An 18,516-nucleotide genomic window follows, 5' to 3' on the forward strand; every position below is an offset into this window, starting at 1 on the left:
TATGATTAGTGTACTGTTAATTAGCTGTAATTAACTAATCACGAATTAAGAAATTTTTCGTTGCACCAACTCTGAATATAACTAACAGAGGATTATGAAACTGTTATTAGCTAATCACTCAAGCTCCTTCGATTAACACTATCAAGATTAAAATAGTGTCAAAACTGATAAGCGATGGCGTTGCAAGCAGTATTTATAGGGCACGAAGAAAAGGATATTGTGAGATATGATGTAGGTAATTGAAAAAAAAAAAATGTTAAATACGGTCATTATTAAATAAATTTGAAATAAATAACAGGGTACCCTTCAGTTGTAATATCTAACGGTAAGTCCCAATAATGGGTGAGTTATAAATAAAACGTGAAGATAAACAAAAACTTGTAAGAAATGTCTGCCTCGAATGAAGCCACAAGTTTCGATACATCTAGCAGAATAATTTGGGCACCTCTCATGTTTGTCGCTCATTTTAATGTCGATTAATTCTCTATTTTCTTTTACTCGCTTCTACTTTATTTAGTACTGGCGGACGCGAATGCTGTAACTGGGAATACAGTGCCGCCGCTGTATATTATGTACAATGGCGGACACGAATGCCTCCCCTGCAGATACGGCATCGCCTGTGCAGGATGGGAAGGCATTGATGTCTCCCAGTGTACAATGGCGGACGTGAATGTCTCCCCTGCAGATACGGCATCGCCTGTGCAGGATGGGAAGGCATTGATGTCTCCCAATGTACGTAAATCATACTACGTTAATGAAGTTAGGTTGACAAGCAGTACATCATATATAAAAATATTAATCGTTTCCGACCAATCAGAAAACACCAAACACTTCGCATGCGTCCGTTGTCTAATATTAATTGATCTTTGTTGAATATTCGTCGGTGCAATAGAGATTGTCAACCTATGATTAAATTTGAATCATTGAAATCAATTAATTTGAATTAGCGATATCGAGGTTGTATATGCAACCGGCCCATATAATGTATTATTTTCATCACCACTGTAGGAGGGAGCAAACAGAGTGCAGGGAATGGAAGGAAGATGTCACGGCTTGTAAAAAAACTGACTCCATTGACATCACATCGTACTCTCCCCATGAATACGAGACATCGACCCCGCTGGGTGCAACGTTAAATATGTATATATATATATAATATCTATTTGTATGTATATTGTACTAATGGAAATGAAATGTTACACCTCGTGTTTGCTCCGTTAACCTCAGCGGGTTAACGAATTCCCTCTTTGAAACAATAGAATTACAAGTCAACGTTTCGTATAATTAGAAATGCATTCCTCGAGAAAACGTCGGTTTAAATGAGAGAACGGACGAGTGACGAGTCCTCTATGCTGGCAGACTTGTTACTTATAACATTCTCTGTCTCTATAATAGGATTTTGAACCAAGATACAGAAACGCATGATTCATTACGTCACTAGCTAATTAGAACATAATTTCATCCGCATTTTAGAACATTCTGTACTCTGAGGGTAAATAAATGTTTAATAACATTTCCTACGTTTCGATAAATTATCTTCTTAAATTTCACCGAGACGTAAAATAGATAGTTACTTCTTTCCTGCTTTCATATAATCTTTGTAAATCATGAAATTACGTTCTAATTACTTACAATTATGATTAAATTACATTTAAATTCTTTGCTAGTTCAAGCATACAAATGTACAAGTTTGAGATACGACAGCCGTGAATGTTTCTACAATTCATGCCGCGCTCGACTTGAAACGTAATTTCTGTAAGTTTTGGACTGCAGATAGAAAATGTTACATTTACAATTTACACCGCTACTTCGTGTACGTCAAACTTGTACAATTGAGAGTTGTATACATGTTCCTTTCCTATCGATAACGTTTACAATGTAATGAAAATTCGCCACTTTTTATTTTGTCGACTTGTAATTTATTGCGGAAAGAACGCTCAATGACGACGGGGATCACGACTCTGTTTATAATATTAGCAAGAGTGGCAGTTGGACCATGCAAGTGTTCTCAAAAACAATCTCTAAGGTTTAGAATTGTTGCGAAAATTTCCTCGACGCGACCGATCGGTATCTTGTGTACAGTTTCCATATTTCGAAAACGTTGTTTCTTAAAAAAATGTTTAAATAACCGAGCTTCTTCTTGTAAACATAATATAAAGCGGTGATGTAGAATAATTATATTTAACAACTAGACGTGATCAAAATTTAGAACGTTCTACAAACACACGTTTAAAAATATTACTTCTTCGTGTGAATTAATGATACATTAACAAATCATTCGATAAGTTCGATACTGATGCATATAACATAGCAATTGATTAAAGTTTGAACAAAAGTTCTCTTATCATGACCGTATCAATTTCTCCTTATCCATACATGTAATCACATTATTCATGAATGGGGATATTTGATTTAGTTTGGTGCCATCATTTGCATGAATTGAGCGCACAAGTTGGCCATAAAATTCGATGTACCCTTACCCTGAAGAAGTTAAGGCTCGTGTGGCTGACATTATATCAACGTAGATTTGGCTTTCGAGAAAGAATTAAGCGATGTAATTGTATAAATGCCTGTCCTGGCAACAAGAGGTGCGCAGTTCCTTTTCAGAATCAACCCATACCAAGGTATCTTTATTATTGCCTTACATACTCAGTTGACACGATGAAAAATATTTATTAATTCGCCCGAAACGAATTAAAAAATATCTTTCGATCGCCGATAAAATATGTCCAGGTAAGAAGAATGGTATAAAAAGTATTGAAAGAACGCTCTAAACTTTAACCATATAAAAGCTAATAACTTCAATCGATTAAACAAGGTAACGCCTTAAATCAAAGAAAAGATATACATGTATATATGAAAGGCTCTTATACATTGTAACGTAGCAATATTACATTCTTATATAATTCATATACTCGTGTTAATAACAATTGTATACTTTTTATACATCCGCAGGTTTTCTTCGAGGTGTCGCAAGATACAACGTTAAATTCATCAACAATCATCTACAAGGTACTGAGTCATCACAAGTTTTCCTGAAAGTAATCTATTAAAACTGATGGTGACAAATTGAGACACTAATATACAGTTGTTGGTTGCCCTACTCTTATACTCGGCATCTCAAATCATGTGTCGAGGAAACGGAAATGATCGAACTAACGGGAGTGGTAGCAATTTACGCAAAGGACGTGCACGCTACTTGGTATTTCGAGTATGGAACGTTAATTTAGTCCTGGAAGAGTGCCAGGTAGACCGTTGAATCTTGAAATGAAATCTTTAATGGAATCGTCGGTATCATCATGGACAGAGCGCCGACCCCGCCGTCAATCGGAAAGTCTCACAAACGTCCCTCGGTTCGCGATCATACGTATTCTGCGCGAAGAATCGGCAATTAATGAATTTCCTTTATAAACGAGTTAAAAGAAAAGACAGGTTCAACCTTTCCTACAATGCGCCCATGTATATACATTAATCCGCGGTTCCTTTGATTGCACCGCACGAAGAAGTTCCTCGGGAGCGAAAACTGAAGGAGTCAGGAAGGGCGCAATCGAGTTCTTGAAGTTGCACTGCGAACTCAACGAATTCGGCTCTCAAGGAGATATGAGACCCCAAGAAGCGCTCTTTAGGCTCCTCGAGGAGACACTTCCAGCCGCTATGCGCGATTCTCGGTGAATTACTCCGCGTTTCCTTCTCGCGGAGTGTACGATCTGACCTTCGTTTCTTTAAACTCGCTCGTGGTTCCATCAATCCGCGAACTAACAGGCACAGGAATCGCCTTTACCGTTACCCCTTTGGTCGTTCGTCAACTTGATCTGGTCCGGGAACTCATTGTACAATTCCACCTGGAAAAATCACGAGATTATCAAAACATAGCTACACCGATATTACTTCCATTACTTGTCCCCGACTAAGTTGGTACAAATCATAGAAACAATAAACGAAATAGGCCGAGATTAACATTAAACCTACCAAGCCGGTCAAATGACAGGTTCTACAATTTTCCTTCAAAATTATTGCTTTCCCTTAACTGATTTCACTACTTTTCCTTTAACAAATATTAAATCAATTTTGCGTTATATATCTCTCTCCCCTCGCGGTTTTTTTACCCAGTCAACGTCGTAGAGAAGTGGCTTTCAATCAAAATTTTAAACCCGGTTATTTGATCGGCTTGGTAGTTGTACAGCTTCTACTGTACTCTGTTTCTCCATCAATCTAACATAAATACAAAATAACGACTATGATGAACTTCTTTCAATTCTTCTAATATTTATAGTAGCTACAATGATATAAGGTACCCCCTTAATTATCTGTATTACAGGTACTGAAACTAAACAAAATAAATAAGAAAATTGTCTATGCTTATGATTTCATTTACAATAAGATGATAATACCGATCATCTCTATGGATCGACGAGCAACTGTATGTGAATTCATGTGTTCAATCAAACACCAAAGAACTACAGAGAACACTTTAACAAACCAGAACATGAACAATTAACTAACCTCGCTCTCTTGAGCTAAAGCATTTTTAGCTATCGTTTGAAAAGCCTGCTCAACGTTAATAGCCTCTTTTGCACTGGTCTCGAAGTAAGGGATGTTGTTCTTGGATTGACACCACTGTTGCGCCCTCTTACTCGATACCTGTAAGTAAAATGATAAAGTGTAAATAAGTCATATACTTAAGCTGATATGAATAGTCAGCCTAAATATATCTGAGAGGTCAGATCGTTGGTCAACGTATTCACCGAATTGGGTGTACCGATTCGTTTCAAATTTTACTACGTGAATACGGAGGCCCCAAAGTAGGTCCTGAAACACATGACATTTTATGTTTGATAAAAAGTTCATTTATTTATCATGGACTAGAACCAACAATGGTGGTCCGTGCACGTTTTTAATGTTTTACGCTTCTTGGAGGCTTATAATTGAAAATGAAGAGTTTCAGGACCTAGCTCGAACAAATTAGAATACCGTAAAAATGGAATATTACAGTCAGATGGGAAAATATGGAAAATACTTTCACCAACGATTGCAAGAAAATGCTGGCTCGTCACGTGACTAACATGTGCGTTTAGAGCAAAAATTTAAGTGATTGTTTATATGAATACAAAGATATACGGTTAGCGTTCCTTTGCTAGCAACCAACACTTTTAACTCGTGTTGGAGATGTTCTTATATTGTTTACAAATAATGACAGAACAGACTGGGTAAGAGATATTTAATTTTAAGAACCAGATTGGTTATAGTTCTTAAAAATATAATTGATACTGTCAAATGTAATACATTATTACGAAAAGCTTAATTTAAATATAAATTCTTTCAGTTCTATCATATTCTCATAAATTCTTCTAAGATTTATGAATCCTACACCGTAATTTATAAATTACCGTAATATTCTCGGTTATACTACTCGAGCTTCAATTCTCGAGATGTTAAAAACACTAGTAGCGGCTGCCGCTTAATGTAACAGATGGCGCCACAGTCGATTAGAATATCAAAAATCACGAATTCAGATTTCTTGAGTTTGACTTCGCATTATAATCATTCTATCGAAACGACATATGGAGTATGCCATTCCATACAATACTCAGTAGAGTACGACACAACTGTCAGTATAAAAATGTTGGTAACGTCGCTTGCCAATTCAGATGGTAAATCGGTCAGAAGAATCTTTTGTACCGACGTCTATTACATTTCTTGGCGTCTTTCATGTCCCTTTAAGGTGAAGTGAAACCCCCTTCAAATCAGTCGATTCGAATACAACACTTTTTTTTAAGGGCATATCACTCCTGATCATCTAAGAATTGTCCCGGCACATTCAAAATTTGGATTTTTTAAAAAAACTGTTTAACTCAGCCCAGACCAGAACCAAAATGGCGTCGAGCTCTCATATTTCGATCAATATATAATTTATCGAAATTATCGAAGGCTCCGATATGAAAAACGAAAAGGTCAGGACAATTTTACGACAATTTAGAACACTCTGGTAATCGATAAACTCGCATTTGAACGGGATCAAGGCAAAAAAAGTGTTTTATGCGCTTCTATGCTAAAACGATGGGAGTACGAGGTCTCGGAGTGAGAATTTAATTGACCTGGTAATCACAGATGGCGCAGGGGGTCCCTCTGCGGTCTATTAGGGCCCCAGAAAGCATGAATCCAGAGGATTTCTGGAGTTCTACTTCGATTTCTTTATAATTATTGTACAAAAACGACAGGTGGAGTATGCTGTTTGGTACAATACCCAATATAATTCAACACAGCTGTCAATATAAAAACGAACGTCGGCAACGTAGGCATTTAGAAAAATCTTCTTTATCGACGTCTATCAAGTTCCTCGACGTGTTTCACTTCACCTTAAAGGTTGTTGGTAACTTGTACACCCGGCGAAATTGTACGTAAAACTCACCGCTCTTGTCTCAAGATCGACCTTGTTTCCAAGTACAACAAAGGGGAAGTTGTCTGGATCTCGCGGAGATGCTTGGATGAGAAACTCATCCCTCCACGAATCCAATGATTTGAAGCTACTAGGTGCTGCTACGTCAAATACCAGAACGCAGCAATCTGCGCCTCTGTAGAAGGCGACTCCCAATGACTGAAATCTCTCCTGTCCCGCCGTGTCCCAGATCTGAAAAAAGAAACAGTCACGCTGAGGGAAAAATTCACTCTCTAGGTAAGATTAATTACTACGGCAATCTAAAGGTTCCTTACAAGGAATGGTATCTAATCCTTTGGTACCAAAAACCTAATGGTACCAAATCCTTTAAATGAGGGGCTTGTTTAAATAATTGAGGCATTAAAAAAAATCGTGATTTTAATCATGATTTAAAAATAATCAACGAACTTTGATTTTTTTTTAAAAGAAATCATGATTTTTATCAACCCTGCATATATTTATCGAAATATAAGAGCATGACGCCATTTTGGTTCTGGCCTAGGCTGTCGAAATTTTTTTTGTAGATCTAAATTTGTAATAGTCGGGGGATTTCTGAAGTGCTCACGAGTCACGTGCTAATGTTTCCGGCAGTTCGATGCAATACCCATAAAAAAAAAAGTGTTTTATTAGAATTGACTGATTTAATGGAAATGTCACTTGACCTTAAGAATACTTAATAAGAGATTAGTGTAGTAAAGAAGTGGTTAATCATCTCACCTGCATCGTAACTATCCTATCGTCGACCATCACTTCCTTGGTAAGGAAATCAGCACCTATTGTTGCCTTGTATTGATTGCTGAACTTCTTATTGACGTACTGATTCATGAGGGATGTTTTCCCCACACCCGAATCGCCCAGAATGATAACCTTAAGTAGCACTTTCTTGCGCGATGCCATTCTGTGTTCTCAGCTGAAAATTATAACATCCACATGATATCTATTCATTTGGACGATAAAAGTAAGTGTTTCCGGCACCTAACTAGAACTTAGTTCCACTTAAGCCTTGTTACGGCATTAACCCTTTGCACTCCTTCTTGGGCCAGTCAAATTGTCACCGCAAAGACGACACTGGAGTGGAAAGGGTTTATTTTAACTGTTCGAAGAGCGAGTCAAATATCATAACTCGGGACATTGACGTGATATGAAAGGTGCTGAGAAATTTAATGGACGTCTATAAAATAAAATTCATCGGTACCCTTTTCGGTGGGAACCCCATTTTGGGTACTCAAGTCGCAAACATAAGCTGGCGCGTCACGTTACCGACACGTATATTTATGTTGAAGTCTTTTGACTACGTTGAGAAGTATACGTAATGAAGGAAGGGTTGCATATGTCATTTCAGTAAAGTCATGATAAAGAGATCAATGTGAAACTGTCAAAAACCCGTGAATATGACTTTTTATGTTAGAACTGACCAATGGCGTCATTTGTGACGTTTAGCTGCAACCAAATTTTTCCTCTAAAAACACGTGTTAGCCCCGGGACAAGCTCTTGAAATCGTTGGTGAAAGCATTTCCCACATTTTCCACTCTGACGCAGCAATTCCATTTCTATGATAATCTAAATTGTTCGAGGTAGGTCCAGAAACTCTTCATTTTCGATTCTAAGCCTTCAATAAGCGTGAAACATCGAAAACGTGCACGGACCACGCCATGTTGGATCTAGTCCATGATAAATAAATAAGTTTTTTTTATAAAAACTGAAATTTCATGAGTTTCAGGACCTACTTTAGGGTCTCCATATTCATATGGTAAAATTTTAAACGAATCGGTACACTCATTTCAGAGAATACTTTCACCAACGATTTGACCTTATATACATACATGTGTATATATATACGCGCCCACATACACATATACATATATACGTCATATATATGCCGACTCTTTCGTATCACCTTACATTCTTTACCAACGATGAAAATCGAATCTCATTATACAGGGTGATTCAGACCTCACGAACAAGAAATACATGACGATAATCTCGATTTAATTCTGAAAAAGAATGTCAAACGCAAACTTGAATCCTGATTGTAGTTTCAAAGCTACGGTAGTTTAACACGTTAAACGCCACGCCGGTCCCTAGAGATCGGCGTTAGACTTTCCGTTCAGACCTCGCCGGTCCGTACGGACCGGCGGGGCAGACTTTTCGTTCTCGTTATCGCCGCGAGCGTGTCGGTCCTTGCGTACTTCCACCTATCGACGAGCGGCCCCGAAGGGCCCGCTTGACGGCTAATTGTGGCGTGAGCGGAACGACTCTGTAGTTTCAAAGCTACAGTAGTTTAACACGTTCAACCCGGCGCATTTTTTGCCGCCAGATGAAAGCAATGCCTGTGAACCACCGGTGGTTCACGCCGGATTGAACGTGTTAAGGTGAAGTGAAACCCCCTTCAAATCAGTCGATTCGAATACAACACTTTTTCTTAAGGGCATTAGACCAAACTGTCCAAAACTTTGACACATCACTCCTGATCATCTAAGAATTGTCCCGGCACATTCAAAATTTGGATTTTTTAAAAAAACTGTTTAACTCAGCCCAGACCAGAACCAAAATGGCGTCAAGTTTTCATATTTCGATCAATATACAATTATCGAACGCTCTGATATGAAAATCGAAAGAGTCAGGACAATTTTACGACAATTTAGAACACTCTGGTAATCGTTAACTCGCATTTGAACGGGATAAAGGCAAAAAAAGTGTTGTATGCGTTTCTATGCTAAAACGATGGGAATACGAGGTCTTGGAGGGGAAATTTAATTGACCTGGAAATCACAGATGGCGCAGGGAGTCCCTCGGCAGTCAATTAGGGCCCCGGGAAGCACGAATCCAGAGGATTTCTGGAATTTTACTTCGATTTCTTTATAATCATTGTACGTAAACGACAGGTGGAGTATGCCGTTTGGGACAATACCCAATATACTTCGACCCAGCTGTCGATATAAAAACGAACGTCGGCAACGTAGGCATTTAGAAAAATCTTCTTTATCGACGTCGATCAAGTTCCTCGACGTGTTTGACTTCACCTTAACACGTTAAAACGCCTCGCCGGTCCCTAGGGATCCGCGCTAGACTTTCCGTTCAGACCTCGCCGGCGGCAGACTTTTCGTTCTTGTTATCGCCGCGAGCGTGTCGGTCCTTGCGTACTTGCACCTACCGGCGAGCGGCCCCAAAGGGTCCGCTTGACGGCTAATTGTGGCGTGAGCGGAACGGCACGTAAAATCGGCGTTGCGTCCAACGTGTTAAAGGTCACCAAACACGAAGCAGGTTTAACCACCGAGCAGTGCCGGTACAAAAGACAAAAGAGATTTGTTCGCTAGATTCTTAAATTTTATTACGTTAGAAGAGACTGCGAATGCGAGCTCACACGAAAATGAGATTTGAACCCCAAGATGATACGGATAATGAGATGCTTGTACAGGCATTGTTCGGCGATTCATCCTGTTTGGTGACGGGTTAACATTAAACTACTCTAATTTCGAAACTACAATTCGGATTCAAGTTTGCGTTAAATATTCGGGCGAAATTCCGAAAAGCGCATACCTCCAATTAATTTGAAACGGGAATTTTAAAGGGAATATCGGCCAAAAATATTGTCTCCAAGGGGAAAATGATTGTTAATTATTTTTGCAAAGTTTCACATTATTTAGATTAATAAAGGTTTAGGATGAAAAAGCGTCAGATAAAAGTTGTAGTCGGAGATCCTTATATGATAAATACGGGAGAACGGGAGAGAGGGGTGTCAGGATATAGGTAGTATATCAGGATCGGGGTAGTTTAGGTTAGTTATATAAACTACTTTTGTATTTCAGAAATGTATCTCATTTTTCTCGAAAAATATCAGTTTTAGAAAAAAGTGTATACGTCATAAAAGATGTATTTTTTCAAAAGGTACAATTTTTATCTGAAACCTTTTTCTCTTAAACCTGTACTAATTAAAATATGTAAACTTTTAAATGTTATAAAAAATCATTCTGATCTTGAAGATAACATTTGCGCCAATTTTCAATATTATATTCGTAATCAGTGGGGCAAAGTATATGGATCTACGAAGTTTCAAATTAATCAAAGATGTGTACTTTTCGAAACTTTATCCTAATATTCTTTTTCAGAATTAAATAGAGATTACTGACATATGTTTCTTGTTTGTGAGGTCTGAGACACCCTGTATACTATTCGCACCTAATCTGCTATTCGTACAAAATTTGATCGTACGTTAGACCAAATCCTTTCATTTGTTTGTCACAGAAACAAAATATCGTCGTAAAGTAATGACGATACCACCCATTGTATACAACATTTGCATCACATTACAAAATATGAGATATCTTTTGTTGATAATCACCCTGTGATAATACGTAACATTCATTAAGTAGGATATAGTTAAAATGTGCTTCCACTCTGATTTTCATAAAATGAAAGCATGCATGCAAAGAGACTAATTACTCGACGTGTACAATCGCAAGTAATTTTATCTATGCTTATCCGCTTTGGCATTTCAAAACATGAAACAAACAATTACGTATGGAAAAAACGATACTGCAAAGGAAACCAGATAGTTAATTTTCAATTTCCTGTTCAAAAACCATTATCAATCTTTTGAAAGTGTCCAATTATTTTATCATATGGTTACAGGTATTTCAATCTACACTTAAACCCTCCTTTGCATTTACCTTCGCGATATTAAGGTGATGTGAAAGTGGCATCGGAGAGATTTTGTTTATAAAACTTTTCTCCCAACTCGATTTACCGAATAGTTTGAAAATTTACAACGCGAATGAGGAGCATATTAGGAAGGTCCTGAAACTCATGAAATTTCAATTCTTTTCAAATTTGTTTAGAGGTATTTTAAAAATAGTTTATAAAAAATGAAATTTCGCGAGTTTCAGGACCTACTTTAGGGTCTCCATCTTCACGTTTTAAAGTATGAAACGATTTGAGACACCCAGTGCTTAGAAAAGTTTTATGAACGATTGAGCTTTCGGATGCCACTTACGCATCCCCTTAACACTTAACCAACCGCGCGCGCCATAGCGAACTGTACACTGGTCGACATGAATGCCTTCTCATCATGCATTGCCGTTACCGTGTTTGCAGGGAAAGCATTCGTGTCCCCCGCTGTACGTCTTCCACCGCGCTCGGGCAAGCCAAACTAACATACGCTGTCCCCCGCCCTTCAAACGGGTTGCTAAGGTCAAAATGTGAGATCTCCCCGATTGGTCGTGCAGCGACATAATTTAAAACGGGGAGATCTCCCCATTCCGTTGGCTAACAAGGAAACATTCCCAAGTGTCCGTTGCCGATCTTATTGATTTTCATATGTGTTGAAGAACATAAAAATCTAAGAGACACATGTTTCTTTTTTTATCCGCAATGGTCCACATTTAAGGGGTGAAATAACCCTCCAGAGTTTGGCGAAAATTCGATTTTTATATTAATTTTCGTAGAAGCAGTGGAGAGATTTCAACGAAACTTGGCATAAACGTATTCTGTATGAGGACGGTGAAAACACAATATTGTCTAAGAATGCTACACCACCTCAAGGGAGTGAACTACCCTTCGGGCGAAATTTGTTTGTAATATCTATTAAACAAGCACTGCTATTTAAGTTCCACTTACGCCATGTGATTGCTCACGAGAAATGAGGAAATACGTGTTTTTTGCTTTTTGCCAATAAACATTTATACATCGGTTGAATAGAATGGATGTAGGTGGTAGTTGGGTATATCCCGACTATCTTCGTTGAGTCATATCGTGACCAATTAATTGTACATAAATCGTGTAACCGTGCTAATTCCCCAAATGTCGTTGGTTTTTATAACACGCAATTATTTATAAATAAATTAAAGAAACACTTTAGGAGACTGAAATTGTTTCGCAACAGATTCGATGACGATATAACCCAATAAAGATAGTCGGGATATCCCCATATACCACCTACATCCATTCTTTTCAACCGGTGTATAAATATTTATTGGCAAAAAGCAAAAAACACGTATTTCCCCATTTTTTGTGAGCAATCACATGGCGTAAGTGGAACTTAAGTAGCAGTGCTTGTTTAATAGATATTACAAACAAATTTCGTCCAAAGGGCAGTTCATCCCTTTGAGGTAGTATAACATTCCTGGACAATATTGTTTTCATCAGCCATATACAGAATACGTTTATGCCAAGTTTCGTCGAAATCCCTCCAATGCTTCTACGAAAATTAATATAAAAATCGAATTTTCGCCACACTTTGGGGAGTTGTTTCACCCCTTAAATGTGGACCATTGCAGATGAAAAAAAAAAAACACGTATCTCTTAGATTTTCGTGTTTTTCAACGTATATGAAAATCAGTGAGATCGGCGGCGGACACTTGGGAATGTTTCCTTGTAAGTGTTAAGATGATATGTAATGTTTTTTTTTTCCAAATCTGTATCATCACTCTTCACCAGACTGTTTATGTCAAAAATATGACCTCGAATAACAATTTTATCGTTCGTTCCTAATTCTAAACTCAAAATCATGAAGCATAAAATGATATCAATGATTATGATGAAAATTGCTTTATTCCGTAATTATCAATTAGGTATAAATGTGATCTATGCTTTTATATCGTCACAATGAAAAAGAAAAAAGAGAGGGAAGCTTAATCAGAGATTGACTTATAGAGCATTACAGACACATAAAAACTCTGTCCTATGGAAACAAAAATGCAATTTTGTTAAATGCCCATAAAATCAATTGCACAGAGACGTTTCCACAGTACATGTTCTTTATTTAAACGTCATAGAAAACAACACTGCTGCTGTAAGTATACCATAAAAAATGTACACTACACCTCTAACGTCAAATAAACTCACTTCAATCCTTACAATTTTATATTCATTGTATCAATCTTGAAAATTATCGTTTTCTATAATTCTTAAAAAAAAACTGCACACAGTGAAGTGATTGAAATGTAATTAGACGTCTTATAGAACACTATAGATGTACAAAAACTCAGAATCACAAGAATTACATTTGCATGGCCAATGCCACTTTTTTGTTCAGATAAAGATAATGCTATTCTTGTTAAATGCTTATAAAATCAATCGCAGAGGAATGTGTAGCACGATATATGTTCTTTACGTATACTAAAAACCATAGCAGATAGCACCGATGCTATATGTACTTTATTAATATTTTTACATTACACCTCTAAAATCAAATAAACTTTTTCCGTTTATCGCAACTTTATACAGGGTTCCTCCCATGAGTCGCGATACTACCTAAACATTGAATCATTCTCGTTGACACTAATATTTCTCAAATTTTTGTTTTACATTTGGAAAATATATTCCTCGGAAATGTTTTACACTCGTGCGGAGGGAGCAGCCATGATGTAGCTGCTAAAGCAGATTTTCGAAGAACGAATAATTTCGAAAAATTATGATTTCAATTGGCCTCTTCTATAGCACTTTCCCTGACAGTTCTTATGGTGATACGAAAGTGACGTGTAGTCATGGGTTCCATTCATAAAACTTTTCTCTCCAAACTGGGCGTACCGAATCGTTTTAAATTTTGCTACGTGAACATGGAGGCTCTGGGGTCCTGACACCGATAAATTTTCATCTTCATAAAAAATAAAAATATTTAAAAACATTTAAAAAAAAAATGAGATTTCATGGATATTGGAACCTTTCTCAGGGTCTTCACATTTCATCGAGATCCCTCGGACGCCACATTTATATAGTCGGGTACACATCTAAACTCGAACGCGTACGAGACAGAACGAATGCCTGGTACTCGGATGTGTATAGCTGGGTTCACATCTGAACACGAACGCATACGGGGCAAGGCGAGGCAAAACAATAGTTGATTCCACCGAAAGTGACCCCAGAATCAGGACCCATGATCTCAGATTTTCGCTAATCTAACGATGCGAGCGCCACTTGCGGTAAATGAAGGAACTCCAATCCTACATGACCAAAATATTTCCTACCTACGTAAATGATCTAAAATACTTTTAATTTTGCAATCAAGGTATGCAAAGCGAAATGATAATCCACCGATGATATCCAGAATGTGATGTTTTTAACGTAATAAAGACTAGCGGACTCGCTAGCAGGCGATAATTTTTAATTGCACAATTTCATCCAGGGGATGCTCTCGGCACTAGATCAGAAAAATCTGAAGATCTTAGACCTCTAGTGGGGACGATTTCAATACATGGCGTTGTATTTCTTTATACTACTTCGTGGGTATGTCGAACGGTCCGAGACAGTTTACCGCTCTTCGATTGTTTGACCACTCTCGTATGCCTTTGTGCCTTGCCTCGTACGCGTTTGTGCTCAGATGTGTACCCGACTTATAACCTTAACCCTTTGCAGATGGAACAGTTCAATGGTGGTTTACGCCGAACGCATGTATGCGTCAATCGTCCACAAAGGGTTAAGGACAACATTCTGGAAGTAATTCAAGCACCGAAGCCAGACGTGTTAAGAGCATTTCAAATCAGCAACCGAGGGGTCAGTGGTTTATAAAACATTTTACAAACTGGGTTACTAAAGTACTTCAAATTTTACCTCATGAATATGAAGACCCTAAAAAAGATCCTCACGTTCATGAAATATAATTTTTCATACAAAACTGAAAAAGTATTTCTAACAAAAATAAACGAGAAGTAAATTTGAGGGGCTAGGACCTTCCTTAGAGGCTCTAATTCATGTGGTAAATCTTCGAACAATTTGGTACACCCAGTTTAAAGATAAGTTACATAAATGATTAACCCCTCGGATGCCACCTTCGTATCATCTTAAGCTGCTAGATAGTCCCTGGGCTTGTCATATACCCTTTGAATAGCCTCTATGGAAAAAGTCTGGTGCTATCAAATCGAGCAAACAAAGAGGCCAATTGAGATCAGCATTTCGCGAAATTACTTGCATTTTGAAAATACACCCGAATAACTGCATCGTGTCTTTAGCCATACCGTGCATAACAAATTTCCAGAGAGTACACTTTCGAAACCTGAAACAAAAGTTTAAGAGAGATTAATGCCAAAAAGGTTATAATATTTTTAAACGGTAAAAGAACTTACGAGCCACTTTGAAATACCACCCCTGAAAATCATTTTCCATTATTCTCGAAGGGCCTCCCGAGTGTTAAGAACCGCCAAAATTGATTTTTTTTCGATCGAACAAAAAAGCTTTACAAAGAGGAAAGTCTTACTTCTACATTCCTGAAAAAGCTTATTAGCTGTGTGTTATAAATTACATTTTGCGTACAAAACAGATGCACATAAAACATTAAATGCGTTTTTCTCAAAACAGTATTTTTTGCAATGGTAACAATATCTAAAAAATTATCAAATTCACTTGAAATTGTGCAATTATATTCAGTAGATCTCTGATTTTTGTTCAAAGCAGAAGTTTTTCAATTTATGCAAATTTCAAATTTGCGATAAAAAAAATTAACTATTCTTTTACATAAAATTAAGGTGATATGAAAGGGCCATTCTATACATATCAAAACGTCTAAATATTTATAAAACTTTCCTCCAAACTGGGTGCACCAAATTGTTTGAAACTTTAGCACGTGATTAAGAAGGCCCCGAAGGAAGAATGCAATGCTTATGAAATTTTGTTTTTCAAACTATTTTTTATTTAAACTAGACTAAAACCAAGATGACATTTTGTTTGGTGAAAAATGAAATTTCACGAGCATTGCGTTCTTCCATAGGGCCTTCATAATCATGAGCTGAAGTCTCAAATGATTCGATGCAACCAGTTTGGAGAAAAGTTTTATAAATATTTTTAAGTTTTATATGTATAGAATGACCCTTTCATTTCACTTTAAAACTTTTCTTTCCAAATGCTGCCCTTTTAGTAATTGTCAACATTTTTAGATAATGCCCGTATCATATATAGCCATACTTACGTAAACGAAGAATCTTTTTATTTTATCACAGCCATCTATAACAGCCAATTTTAAGGTTACCATCGAAAAACTTTTTTTTAGAAACACTTCAACAACTTATATATATAACTCCAGAACGATTCAATGTTTACTAGAAAAAATAAAATCAAAGTCAAACTGTAGTTAAATGTACCCAGAAAAATTCAAGTTGATACGACATAGTTTTATTTTTTAAATCCCATAGATCTTACTCATTGGTGGTCAACGCCAGGGAGGCCCCTTAAAGAAATATTACAGATCGTTACAAAGCTTTTGCTGAACTTTGCAGAAAGTTCATTACCTGACGATGCTTTACTTTAATTTATGGGTTCAATCGGAATCTCTTAGTTCCAAATGCACTTTATCGAAGTAGATTAGCGAAGATCCATCAGATCTTGCTATTTGAATCGTGTGCCTATTCTTTTTCTAGTGAATCATCGTGATGAAAGTGGAAAAGTACTCCTTGAATGACGCCAGTGCACTTTGTTTAAAAAAAAGGCGGACCTCGGTTGAGTAAATTAACGAGTCGGCCCGTCGAGAAAAGAAGCTCTCAACATGTCGACGAGTGCCGATCGCGCGGACATGCGAGGCGCAAGACAGTTTTCGATGTTGACAAAGGAAACTCGTCAGAATTTCGTCGAGCGAAACGCAAAGACAGAACGGAGAAAGCTGTCAACACACAAAGTGGCGGAGTAACGAGTTACGCGACCACTCGAGGCGATCACTGCACGACAACTATATCCGACGGAACAAACCACCAGAACCAAACCCTGACAACTGGGCGATGCTTTACCTCGAGGATGATAAAAAAGTAACGAGGTTGAGTCCTTCTGCTGCTCAGACACTGCGCACACAAAGAAAATGGCGTATTATGAAATCACGAGAATGTGACAAACGGCTCGCCACCAGCTTATCGACCGAGCTACGAGACAAAGGGTCGAATCTCGATTGCACTCGCAGTTCGAGATCTATCGAGATTCGAATGATTATTACCATGGACGTAAGAATATATGGATGGAGCCCGAAGTCCCATCTTCGACTAAGGGGGGAAGCTGGCGCGTCAGAAAGGGAGGGGGTAGGATCGCCATATTGTTGTCTCATCCTTTAGCCTCCTGATTGGTAGTCAATCCCCTTCCGCGGCTCGGACGGTGGATTGTCATTTTGCGACGACCGCTATCGAATAATTGACAGAGGGAAAGGAGGATCGACTCCTCCGCGAGAACTGTCGTCTTGAATAAACTGTGCCATCTACTCGTAACGTTAACCCTTCGTTGTCCATGCTTTATTCGGACACATAATTTTATGACTTGTATTTGTATTTAAAATACAAGTAAGCAATTTAATTTCATCAGTTGTTGCGAAAGTGGCTATTTCGTTCGTTCGTTATGCGTGTTGTTTAACTTTTTCGAGAGTTGATGCAGTTGATAGAACAAGTACCATTCCGATCGATTCTTTTTTAACATTCTCATTTCTCTGAAAGTATTTAATTTCAAATGGAAATAAATTCAAGATCTATTTAAAATAGGAAATCCATAATAGTGTATTGTTCTTATTTCAAATACGAAATAAAAAATGGTATTTTATGTTTTAGATACTTATTTCGAATGAATTCAATTTATAAAAGTTACTCCGATTTGCGTTTATAAAAAACTCGCATAAAAAAGTCTTACTTATATTTGCGGGTACTCATTTACGTGTTCATTTAATGATTTACAGACGTTCATTTATTTGAAGAATACGAAGAAAGGTGTAAAATGTAAATATATGAGACATGAAATCATGATTCCGCTTCTACGTTCGAAAGTGGATGCATTGTAAATTTTCCTACAGCATTTTCTGTATAAATATTAATAAACTATTTTTTTTAAGCTAAGATAATATTCTAACTTCGTTTAAGTGGATGGAACAATTAAATCACTAAGAAACTTGTTAACTTTTAATATAACATGTTTTAATATATTGTTTAAGAAATTCTGTAAATAATCATTTAACAAAAACTAAATTAAGTAGGTAGGGACACTTTAGAATAATATTTAAATAATTTTCATTCATCATGTTTTTGTTAATAAACATTTATTCACTTATCCATTCTGTCCCTTGGGTGATTCAAATTCCGCGCGTCTCCCGCCGCTAGTACGCCGCGCAGCTGGAGAGACACTCGTTC

At 37.4% G+C, this 18,516-nt stretch overlaps 1 protein-coding gene across 3 annotated transcripts; it reads right to left on the reverse strand.

Annotated features, from left to right (window-relative positions):
- Window positions 1–1,153: 1,153 nt before the first annotated feature.
- On the reverse strand, window positions 1,154–17,298 carry LOC105697781 (ras-related protein rab7). 3 transcript variants are annotated; one of them, XM_012421433.2, is made up of 5 exons: window positions 17,146–17,298; window positions 7,154–7,346; window positions 6,410–6,628; window positions 4,504–4,641; window positions 1,154–3,842 (listed from the first exon to the last, which is right to left on the reverse strand). In XM_012421433.2, the coding sequence occupies exons 2-5, from the start codon at window positions 7,331–7,333 to the stop codon at window positions 3,756–3,758; spliced, it is 624 nt and encodes a 207-aa protein (XP_012276856.1). In that variant the 5' UTR covers window positions 7,334–7,346; window positions 17,146–17,298; the 3' UTR covers window positions 1,154–3,755. The 3 variants fall into 3 exon arrangements, with proteins under 3 accessions (XP_012276856.1, XP_012276857.1, XP_012276858.1); XM_012421434.2 differs by lacking the exon at window positions 17,146–17,298 and adding an exon at window positions 16,654–17,109; XM_012421435.2 differs by lacking the exon at window positions 17,146–17,298 and adding an exon at window positions 15,388–15,408.
- Between the last annotated feature and the right edge of the window lie 1,218 nt (window positions 17,299–18,516).

This window comes from Orussus abietinus, unplaced genomic scaffold (genome assembly GCF_000612105.2).
Source record: "Orussus abietinus isolate OABI.00-Male unplaced genomic scaffold, Oabi_2.0 scaffold221, whole genome shotgun sequence".
NCBI classification, from domain to species: domain Eukaryota; kingdom Metazoa; phylum Arthropoda; class Insecta; order Hymenoptera; family Orussidae; genus Orussus; species Orussus abietinus.